The 12587-nt window shown below is 35.7% G+C and overlaps 1 protein-coding gene across 3 annotated transcripts in view; it reads right to left on the bottom strand.

Moving 5' to 3' along the window:
- RABL6 (RAB, member RAS oncogene family like 6) overlaps nt 1-12587 on the bottom strand; it is a 76665-nt gene that overhangs the window by 19702 nt on the left and 44376 nt on the right. For all 3 annotated transcript variants that reach the window (XM_074210652.1, XM_074210654.1, XM_074210653.1), the window contains one exon: nt 5050-5153. In XM_074210652.1, the coding sequence (XP_074066753.1) occupies nt 5050-5153 (104 nt within the window). The remainder of the gene's footprint in view (nt 1-5049; nt 5154-12587) is intronic.

Raw genomic sequence — 12587 nt, forward strand, 5'->3', positions numbered from 1 at the left:
AGGCAGGTTATTTAGAAAACTACTAAGCACTTTAGAGAACTTTGTATTCCTAATGGTATAATGGAAGTAACTATGTATCTCTAAAATGAAGCTGCTAATCTCAGAAAAATTGTGCACAAATAGCCAATCAACTCTTCAGAAAGTTTCATGGCAAAAAACTGGAAGTGTTTCTGAAAAATGATAGCAAATTGGAAATTATGAAAAATGAATACACTCAATATTTTAAAGTCCTAGAGAAAAAAGCATAATTAAAAATGAACAGTTTTTATTCTATGCATTAGTTCTTATTAAGTGTATCTAATACTTTCTTATAATATTCATTTAAAAGAAGGGCTGCAAATTGAACAGGCTCAAAATGAACTGGATGAAAAAGGCTAGATAAAGATGTGAGAAGTAAGCCTTTATTTTATTGCCCGGTCTTGGAAAGGTTTTGTAAAAAGGTAGGATTTGAGAAATATACAAAATAAGGGATGAATAGGAATAGAAGAGCAAATACTTTGTGGGGATGTGAAGAAGAATGAACTTTTCATACGTAGTATGGCAATAATACCAGTGGATTGTATCATGTATTTTCATGTCGTCTTAATGTTAAATTACAGGCTATTTCTCGATTTTAAAAAACACAACGAACTTATTTACTAAAATTCTATGCTATCCTTTGTGTCAGTAATATGTAAGAGTTCTGTGCCAGGTTATTATAAATATGCAAGGCATTAAAAAAAAGAGAAAGAATTTCTGCACTTAAACAGTTTATAATTTTAAGAAAGAAGAGGGAGATTGTGTTGCAAACAGACTAGGGTAAGAATGCTCAAATTTTTATTGAGACTACACTATTATTTGGGCCAAGTTTTTTTTTTTTTTTTTTTTTGGGCAAGGCAATGGGTTAAATGGCTTGTCTAAAACCACACAGCTAGGTAATTATTAAGTGTCTGAGGCTGGATTTGAACTAAGGTAACTCCTGACCTCCAGGGCTGGTGCTCTATCCACTGTGCCACCTAGCTGCCCTATTTGGGCCAAGTATTAAGGAATCAGTTGCTTTATAAATTTTGGGTTTGTGAATGTCTTCTCTTTAAGGTTGCTTTCCTATGTTTAAGTTGGGTAAGACTTCTCGTTTGTCTTCTCTCCTAATGAAGGAACAGGTATTAACAGATTGCCTTTTGACTATTCTGAAAATAGCTAATTCCACAACTAGACTGTTAGGTTGAAGAAGGTATGACATTATCCACAAAAGCATGATAATCATTACTACTACTACTACTACTACTACTACTACTACTACTACTACTACTACTACTACTACTACTACTACTACTACAGCTTTGAAAGAATGGGAAAAATTAGGGGGTAGAAAAGAAGGTGGGAATCAAAGCTTTGTATTCTCTGGTTGTTGGATTCTGGCTAAGTCATAGTCAACAGTTTCCACTATCTGTTAATAGATTTTTTTTTAGAGCTTATTGTTACCTAAAAAAGTTATTGTATGTAATTCCATTGCTCTTTCTTCTTTTTGAGACATTTAAACTTAAAAAATTTTAAGTGCTTCCCAGAAGGTTGTTTTACTATAATTTAATGTTATTCTTAGAACAAGAATAAAAATAACACAGTTGTGTTTCTAGAATGTGGGTTCACAAACTGTAGTGCTGGCCAAAATTCACCATAAAATTATTAGATGTTCAATCAAAAGAGACTTAAAGGAAGGCCTGAAAAGCTATAGAGAAGACTAACCATTTTCACTTTAGACTTTCCTTCCTTCAGAAATAGAACTAGTTCAACCCTTATTACCTCCTTCACCTGGGCTACCCTGGGGAATCTATCTAAATTGGACACTTTAGAACAATCTTTTCTTTAGCCACTAAAGCCAAGTTCCAGTTCTCAATCCAAGCCATTTAATCACCTGTAGTTTTCAGAAACAATTAGCCAAATCTGGTACAAGAAAGGTTTTAAGAGGCAGCCAATTCTGTTGGCTAGTAACCTGAGAAAATGGGCAATCTAGGCATGAAAATCCCCAACCGATAATTTTCCTTAATAAACTAACTTTGCTCCATGGATTTAATAATACACATGGATACTTCTCAGTCACCACTCAGCAACTCCAATATCCCTTTGTTAGGCAGGTCCAAATTTCCAAAACCATAAATGTTAACTGTCAACTATCCCTACTAATTCAGATCTCATTCTAGTTGGAGAGTAAATTTAAATACTAACACTACTCCATGGCTATTCAAAGGACTTATTTGCTTTTTAATATTCTAATTAAATTTTATTTCATTTTTAGAGATTCATCCCCCCCCAAATACTTGTTACAGACATTTATAATCATTAAATAAAACAAAAAGTCTCCATCTATATTCTGAGTCTATCATCTTTCTATCAGGAAATGGGTCCCAAGTTTCATCCTAAAGCCTCTGGAATTGTCACTGGTCATTATGTTGATCAGACTTGCTGAATCTTTCAAATTTGCTTGTCAAAGGACCTATGTGTTAAAATGACTCACATCTATATTAGGTTTTACATTAAAAAAAATTTTCATTTATTATCACCATCTGATCTCCATAAAGAAGGGATAAAGAAGTACACAGCAGGGAACAAAAGAAAACTTAGAAGGAAGCACAGAAAAGCAAGGTAGATTTGAAAACAATATCTAATATTTATTACATAGGTTTAAAAAAGTAAATCTGAAATGGTATTATATTGAATCCTTTATGTTGTGCTATGAACAAGGAAATGCTCATTTTTTGGTCTGTTTTTAAGTTCAAAATAATAAGGTGATAAACATAAAATACTACTGATTGGCTTTAATTAGATAGTACTGAACAGAAAGTTTATCTTCACGCCAAATCCATATTTTGCTAGGAGAGCACAGGAAAGACTAAGTCTCAAAATAACCAGAGATTCCCTTCATTAGCCTGGACAGGTTGTGAAGTTTGGCCTTTGAAGGACCTGGATACACTGAAAGCTCTATGAAAATCAATTTACACAAAGTAAAACAAATGCATAAATGTTGAGTTAATATCTTCTTTTAAAATTTATACAAACATTTCACAAAAAAACCCCATGAATTAATACATTTGGGAACCATGTCTTATAAATAGGCAGTCTGACAAATTCCTTAGTTTGGGAATTTTCCCTCAAGCATTAATAGTAGCAGAATGTAGATTTCTTAAAGGAAAGGACTATAACTCTTTGTTGTTTCTGTATCCCTTAGGGCTAGCATAGTGACTTCTATATAACAGAAGCTAAACAAATATTTGTCGAATTAAATTTACTAACAACTGAAAACTTTACTGGAGAGTTAAGATACATAGATTGTATCTATAAGTGACTTCCTCTTTTTCTAGGATAAAAATGGTTGATAAACATATAATTATCTCCTAGACAAAATGATTCAAGTCAGTAAAATGATGCCACAGTCCACTAGTGACCAAATAGGACTAAGTGTGTGACAATCAGAACAGTAATTGTATTATCAGCTATTGAATTAAAAAAAACTGCTCAGAAGGGGGCAGCTAGGTGCCATAGTGCATAGAACATGGGTCCTAGAGGCAGGAGGTCTCAAGTTCAAATCCAGCCTCAGACATTTAATAATTACCTACCTGTGTGACCTTGGGCAAATCTTGCAACCCTCCCTCCAAAAAAACCTGCTATGGTTATTATCATCACCCCACAAATTGTTACTGGATCATATATTTAGATTTGGAAAACTCTTTAGAAATCATTTAATAGTTCTCAAACAGCATGGTTAAGTAACTTATCCATGATCACACAGTAAGTGTCAGAAATGGGATTTTAATCTCAATGATACCAAATTCACCATTCTCTGTGCTGTACCATGCTATTTGGTGTAAGGTGTTTGTAAACCTTAAATATTTTAAATCAGTTTTTACTATTATTATTGGTCATGTGAAATAAAAACATTCAAGTGGTCTTGAGTTTTGACAGTATAATTTTTCTCTAGTCAATTCAAATTCTAAGTAAGAATCTTGTCTTGGGGGAGCTAGGTGGCGCAGTGGATAAAGCACTGGCCCTGCTGTCAGGAGTACCTGGGTTCAAATCTGGTCTTAGACAGTGATAATTACCTAGTTGTGTGGCCTTGGGCAAGCCACTTAACCCCATTTGCCTTACAAAAAAAAAAAAGAATCTTGTCTTAAGAATCCCTGAGATTTCTTAACATTTAAATCTTCAAGCAGTATATGTCTGTCTTCTTCCTACGAAACCAGGAGTAGCCATGGGAGATTAGAGCCCTGAGGGTCAGGTATACTAAAAGAATTGGATATTCTTTTTTCCAAGATAGGGTATGTTACATTTAAAGTTTAATTTGTTTCCTCTTAACGACATAGGACGCTAGACAAGGGTTTATTTGACACTAAATATTTTACTGCACATTAATAATTTAAAAAACCCCAGCTAAATGTATTGGGGGCAACTAGGAGGTGTAGTGGATAGTGAGGGCTTGAAGTAAGGAAGACTCAGCTTCCCAAATTTAAATCTGCTCAGACTAGCTGTGTGGCCCTGGGCAAGTCATTTAACACTGTTTGCCTAAATTCCTCATCTGTACAATGAGCTATAGAGGAGATGGCAAATCTCTTCTAGTATCTTAGTCAAAAACTCCCAAAACAACTATACCAAAAGGGGTCTTGAAGAGGTGGGACATGATTGAAACAACTGAATGACAACAAATAGAAAGGTCATTTTTCACACTGATCAAGATTGTTCTAATCAGAAAAATTTCAGAATGGCCACCAGAGTTCTCTATGTGCAAGTATTTTGTTTCTGACTTTTAGAAGGCATGAAATATTTAACAAAAGACATGTCATTATTCGTGTCAGTTGCTGTCAATTTTTTTATTCAAAGGTGGCAAACGCATTAAGAAAAAAGGATGTAGATAAATTATTTTTTCTCAGAGATAACCTTAGATAAAACTAAAACACATACTGAAATGACATTTTTCTCTTGGACCCTAACCTAGAAGAGTCAGGAAAGGTAGGAATGGAGGTCAGTGAGAAATAGCTTCTAAGATCCTATCAAACTAGAAATGAAGCTTGGCTGACATACATTTCGTAGTTTTGGTCTTCAGTCTCTTGCTGCACTGACAGCTCTTCCAATGTGGCATCGATGTCTAGCTGATTTGTCTCTAGCTGCCGTAGCAATGTCTCTCTCTGAAGAAAGAGAAATAAAGATAGGTTTGAGTAGAAAAGGTTACTGAAATGGAACTCCATGTCTTCTTCATCAGTCCAAGTGTCACTACTTTGTCTGGGTTTAATGAATTAAATAGTAGATGAGTAGAGATGGTAATGCAAGAACACACTGAAAATCCAGGAGAGGATAATAAGACTATTCAATTCACTGCCATCACAAAGAGATGCTTCCTCACCTTTGAAATGAGGAACTTGTCTCAAAGGCTGTCTTCTGCTTAGCATAAAGAAACACTGTTTTAATCTAGGCCACAGAGCATAACTCTAGTCTATTTGGAGGTTAATCTCACTATGATCCCTGTCTCATTAAACTGCCATAGCATCTGCACCATTTTTCCCTTGTGAGGAAGAAAATATAAACATGTGATCATGATGCTCCCATTCAGCAGAGCAGAGCAGCACCTGAAAACAAACTGAGTTTAGGTAAGTGGAACCTAAAGTGGAATACATTTAATCAGAGTTTGAGTTTCTAGTCCCTCAACTCCAGGGATTAGATTTCCTAGGCAGTTTCAAAGCTAATAAGAACCTATCAACAGCATAAATACTAGGATGAAAGAGGAAGGAGGCAGCCAGGTGTTACTGTGGATAGGCAAAGCCAGCCCCGATACTTGATACTTAATAGTTGTGTGACCCTAGGTAAGTCACATCACAACTTCCCCTCCCCCCAAAAAACGATGCAATAGGAAGTAGAACATGCTTTAAATCATAAAGATGTAGTTCCTTTCTAACTTCCTTGTATATCTTAAGAGACTAGAAATATGTTTTAGTCCATGTTCAAATAGCTTAGTAGTATACAAACTCATCTGTAAAGGAGGGACCAATGTCATTTTTTGTTTAAAATGATCCAAAGAACAAGGAAAATAAAAGATCTATCAAGTCAAATTTAGCCTGCCTGAAAGAATCAATAAACATATGTTAAGTACTTACTGTGTGGCAGACACTATGCTAAGCACTGGGGATAACTGAGGATACAAAGGGCAGTCTCTGCCCTCCAGAAGCTTATGACTTAATGGGGGAGACAACATGCAAACAAATATACAGAGCAAGTTATATACGTGATAAATAGGAAATAATTTTATCGGAGGAAAGACACTAGAATTAGGAGGGCTGGGATCAGTAGTACCGAATTCAAGGAATATCAAGAATATGGCAGTGCATATGTCCAGATAGGAATGAGAAGTCAAGGATGAGATCCAGGATATGAGCTTCAGCTAATGGGAAGACAGTGCTGTTCTCCAAAGTAATAAAGAAGCTAGGGGGGAAAAAGGAGGATTTGGACCTGTTGATTTTCAGTTGCATAGCTAATTTAATCTAAGGGAGAAGATGATTTTGCCAATTGAGATAGTATAGAGGGAGAAGAAAAGAGGGGCCAGGACAGACCCAAGGTAGCAGACATGATACAGCATAGAAAACGGAGGACAGTCAGACAGAAAGTTTGCACATGCACAATCACACTCCCATAAACACATATCTTACTTAAGTGCTATATAAAGTTCAAATGTTTACCTGAAAACCAAATAAATTTTGCCCCCAAATCAGAAAAGCTAAAGAATACCTGTCCTGCAACTTTCAGCTCTGCCTTCTTTTGTGTCAGAACACAAACACCTGAGGAGAAAACTGGCTAAAATATTCAACTACACAGCATTAGGCTGTTTTAGAAGATTAAACAACAGCTGTAACTGTTCATAAAAAACCAAGATGGAAAACATTGAAATCTTTAATGGATAGAATGAATTATCTGTTGTTCCAAAAACTTTCTTGACTATGGAGGCCATAACAAAAAGTTATAGAGATCTGGACTCCTCTAAAATTTAACAGGACAAGCCAGATCAAGTCTAAAGAGATAAACAAATAACGTTCTGCAATGATCTGAGAAAAAACTAAATAAATCAATTGTAAAAAATCCTGAAAGTTGAAAAGTTGAACATTCAGATACTGTATAAAATAATGAGTGTTTTTCAAATTTTTTGGGAGGACATTGTTCAGAAAGGGAAAAGTTAATGGGCTAATTGGTACAAATTTCAAATACTTTAGATATTTATTAATTTAACTAGAGTAAACTAAGCCTACAGAATTCTATCTTTTTTTTTTTTTTTTTAAAGAATAAGGATGGGGCGGCTAGGTGGTGCAGTGGATAGAGCACCTGCCCTGGAGTCAGGAGTACCTGAGTTCAAAATCCAGCCTCAGACACTTAGTAATTACCTAGCTGTGTGGCCTTAGGCAAGCCACTTAACCCCATTGCCTTGCAAAAAAAAAAAAAAGTTAAGATTAGGGCATTATTGAGAGTATATCTAGAATTCAATAAGGATTTTGAAAAAGACTCTCATTATGGTCTTGTGGACAAGATGAAGAAATACCACTTAAAGGGATTCTTAGCTACTTCCATCTCAATCTGGAAAATGAGTTCAGTTGTTTACTGAAGGATTTGGTCTTTGGCCTTTAAGTTCAACAGTGTTATCGATAACTTGATAGTATTCATAAAACATAAAACTGAGAGAAATGATAAATATTTAGGAAGATAAAAATCAGGATTCAGAAAATTTTTAATAAACTCTATGACCTATATCTATAAAGACAAAAATATAAATAAATAGAAAGTCTTGCACCTAGGTTAAAGAAAATAAGTTTCACAAGTACAGAAAAGGAAAATGTGACTTGTTGATAGTTAATATGAAAAGATTTTTAGTAAACAATAAGCTCTTTGACTCAAGATGGCTATCTTATCAAAAAAGCTACACCATTATAAAGTATAGTACCTACAAAAGGAGTTATTAGTTCCACTGCTTGGTATTAGTCACTCCTTATATATCTAGAGTCCTAGGCTCAATTCTCTACCATTTTAAGAGGCACTGACAAACTGAAGTATGTCTAAAAAAAGATGACAAAGATGATGAGAATAACTTTAAAACCATGTCATATGAGATGATATTAATGTTTGGGAGAACATAACAGTTATTTTTAAATAGCTGGAAGGCTTCCATCTTACTTTATGTGATTCCAGAAGGTAAAAAAAGGATGAAAAGGTAGAAGTATTGAGGGATCATTTTTTTTTAACTCTATATTCAATAAGGATTTTGACAGAGACTGCCATGGAAGAACATCAGAGAGCTGTCCAAAAAGTAAAAAAGATTCCCTTTGAGACAGTGAATTTTCCACCACTGGAAGTATTTAAGCATATTCTATATGAATATCTGTTATGCTGTAGAGGATTTTATATGATGTTAGAGGTTAGATTAGGTAATTTAAACTCCCCTTTCTGTGATTCATTGGAAGCAAATCTACTTTTCTTACTCAAATTGGTTGGTTACTTGATTCAAGTTTTCCTATTAGCTTAGATAAAATGATTTAGGCATCATCTTTAGTATTTTTTGGTTGTTGATACCAGACACTTACAAGCTATGCGACCTTGGGCAAGTCACTTAATCCTGATTGCCTTGCATCCAGGGCCATCTCCAGTCATCCTAATTTATATCCCAGCCACTGGACCCAGATAGCTCTGGAGGAGAAAGTGAGGCTGGTGGCTTAGCATAGCAGCCCCTCACTCAAATCCAATTTATGTGCTTGACATGATATCACCTCTCTGATGTCATGGACTTCCCTGGAAGCACAGAACAAACATCAACATCACCATAAATAAAGCAGGACTGAGATTTTTGGAGGAGAGAATATGTTATAGAATGACAGGCAACTTTGCAGAATCAGAACTCTTTATGTTACAGATGAGAAAACTGAGGCACAGAGAAGTTATATGACCTGTTCAGAGTCACAGAGCTAGCTATGTATCCAAATCAGAATTTGGACCCAGATCTTCCAGATTTCAAGTCCAGAACTCTCTTCATCATGACCATACCATGCTGCCTCTGAGGAGCAGGTCAGTCATATTTAGATAGCAAAGGAAACACAAAGAATGTATATGCTTTAAACAGTAAAACAGCCTTGCATTATTGTGAAATGTTGTTGGGACAGACACTGAGGCTGGTGGATCACTCGAGTTGGAGAATTCTGAGGTGCAGTACAGCTAAAGTGAGTCAAGTGTCTACACTTAGTCTGGAAACAATATGATGAGCTTCTGGGGCATTGGAGGGGTTACTGCAGCTATCTAAGGAGGAATAAATCAGTGTCAAGATTGAAAAAACAGAGCAGGACAAAGCTTTCCTGACAATCTTTTCCTGGAATTGGATTCATGAGTGCTGTTGAACTTTAAGCCTGGGTCAAATAGGACCAATCTCAAAAAACCAAAACAAAATAACAAAAAACTCAAATAAATATTGACTTTTTGTTAGATGTTAGATATCAAGTTAGTTATTCTCTAATTGCATAGTAAGAACCATAAAGGTAGTAACAGCAAAGATCTCTCTATTCCTATCCCAGTTAGTATATACTATTACATTTTCTTTTTTAGGTTTTTGCAAGGCAAATGTATTAAATTTTTTAAAGCCATAAATTTATTTCCAATGGTCCTTTCTACTTCAGGGTCAACACCAATCCTATTCATTGCAAACAAATTTAGGTACGTCATTTTGTAATGATGAGGTAAATATGTAAAAAGGAAGAATTTACTTTCTGAAGACATCTGCTTTAAGAACTGGATTCTGAAGTTCTCAAAAAGCTATTTCAAAAATAACAAGAGTCCCAAGTCTAGAGAGATAGTTAAAAAGTGAAAAAAAGAATTGATGAACTCAGGTACTCCTGACTCCATCCAGGGCCAGTGCTCTATCTATCCACTGTGTCACCTAGCTACCTCGAGTTTATCTTCAATTAGGAAAGATAGACTACTTTGACCCCTTCCCAATTTTCATTCAATAGTTATCTAGGTCAACAATACATTGTTCTCTACTCAAAATCTTTGTTATCTAATCTCAACAAATAATTTTACTCTTCTCTAAGTAATTCTTACCTTCCAAATCACTTTCCCCACAGTATTTGTTCCAAACCTCTTTTCTCCTCCTTTTCCTTACTACCTCCTCCTCCAACTTTTCAGCAAGGGCCTTTCCCCTCTTACTTTACTAAGAAAAGAAGCCATTGCTTGTGAGTTTTCTTTTTTCTGTATCTCAAATCATTTGTAATCATTCTACATTTTTTCCTCCTTGACTACAATCTCTGAAATAGTGGCCCTTTTCCTTACCAAAGCCAACAATCCCTCTATGTTATTTTGATCTTACCTTTTCCCATTTCTTCAAGTAAACTCCCTCTGCATTCCCTCACCAAAAGCCCAGAAAAAAATTCTTTTCCTTTTAATTACTTAACTTTCTGTATTCTAACTTACTACTTTGTCATGCCAAAGAATATGTACTTTTCCAATGCTTTCAATGATCTCCTAATTGTCAAATTCAATGGCCCTTTAACCTCTATCTGCCTGCAGCATCTACCATTAATTGAACACTTCTTTCTTCCTTACCTTCTGGGTTTTTGTGATACTACTCTCTTTAGGTTCTCTTCCTATCTGCTGACCAAACCTCAGTTTTCTTTGAAGAACTGCTATCTATATTTTCCGCTTTGAGTGCCCTGAGCTTGATTTTTTTCCCCTCCACTTTATCTTTTGTTCTTGTACCTTTGTTTCCCTCACAGCTTTTGTTGTCCTGATCTTCACTACCATGATTAAGTTGGTTTCTCACTATACCTTTCTCATTCTAGAAAAATCTTCCATATGCCAGCCTTCTTCCCCCAAGTCCTTTTAGGGTCTCAATTTTGGGAACAAGTGCAGACTGAACATACTTTGTTTCTCTCTTTCTGTGTTTCTGATTCTCTTGAATTTTGTCAACATGCCCCCACTGGGTTTGCATGTTTTTCATTCTGCCCTCATCTTTTCATGATGATGCAAACTCTTTGAAGGTAGGGGATGTCTTTCTTTTTTGCTTGTATTTGCGTCCTCAGTGGTCAGAACTATCAATGTCTGGCTCATGGTAAACACATAAAAAAACTGCTTGTTGTTTTACCATATGGGTTACTTGCAGATCTCTTTCTCCAGCCCTGTCTTCAAAGTTCATTTCTACATTACTCATTGCCTATTGCATGCATTTACACGAATAATTTACAGAAAGTTTGAAGTGACTCATCTGAACTCATCACTTTTGTCCTTAAAGTTTTCCTACTTCCAAACCTTCTTATTTCTGCGAACGCTACCCCAATCCTACCAGATATTTAGGCTCATGGCTTAGGACCCATCCTTGATTTCTTTCTCCCTTGGCCCACATATAATATCAGTTTCTAAGTCTTGTTGATCTTCTCTCCACATCTCTTGCACCTAACTGTTCTTCTGAACCACCACTCTTTCAGTCTTATCCTCTAAATAGCTTAGTAATATTCTTAAGGCAATGTATGATTATATTGCTGATCTGCTCAATTAATTTCAGTGGCTAATACCTCTAGGACTGGTCAACAGGTATTTAACAAACATTTAATATGTACTAGATACTGTTAAATTCTGGAAACACAAAGAAAGGCAACTTAATGAAATTCACATTCTAACGAAAGATAAGATGCAAACAACTATGTATATTAAGACTAAAGAAGGCCCTACCAGTGGGGATAAGGTGAAGATGGGGGGTGTGGCAGTGAAAGAGGTGATTTGAAGAAGGTGAGATCTGACTTTAGTCTTGAAGGAAACCAAGAGACCAAACTGGAGAACAGAATCCTAGGCAGATCAGGAGGTGGAGTATCATAGGTAAAAAACAGCAAGGTCAGTGTTAAGCATAAGAAGATTGGAAAGGTGGGAAGAAATCAAGTTGTGAAGGGTTTTAATTATCCAACTAGAGGATTTTATATTTGATTGAGGATATAATAGGGAGCCAATGGAGCTACTGAGTCAGTTTATTGGTCAGACCTTGACCTTCAGAAAAATCATTTGGCAGTTCAGGGTAAAAAGGATTGCATAAGACAGAGACCTAATATGAAGGCTATTTCACATTAGTAGAAATGACAAGACTTGGAAACAGACTGAATTTATGTGGTGAGAGTTGAGGAGTTGAGAATAAAACCAAGGTTGCAATCCTCAATGACTAGGAGGATGGTGGTACCCTTGACATCCATGACATCCAATTAGAGATGTCCAATAGAAAACTGGGAGATGCAAGATTTAGAATTGTTTCATCTAGCTGCCCTTGATGTATTCTTTTGAAGACCAAAAAGATTTTTTCTTCTGGTGAGGCAATAGGGTTAAGTGACTTGCCCAAGGTCACACAGCCAGTAGGTATCAGGTGTCTGAAGTCATATTTGAATTCAGGTCATCATGACTGCAGGGTCAGTGCTTCTATCTATTTTTGCTTTTGTACTCTCAATTTCTGAAAATCATAGATATTTAATACTTGAATTTTAGACATATCCTTAGTGAAAAAAATAAAGAACAAAATATTTCAGAGAGATCTCAGTCACAAAAGCCAGCAGAGTCAAGATGATGGA

Source organism: Macrotis lagotis, chromosome 1 (genome assembly GCF_037893015.1).
Source record: "Macrotis lagotis isolate mMagLag1 chromosome 1, bilby.v1.9.chrom.fasta, whole genome shotgun sequence".
Lineage (NCBI taxonomy): Eukaryota > Metazoa > Chordata > Mammalia > Peramelemorphia > Peramelidae > Macrotis > Macrotis lagotis.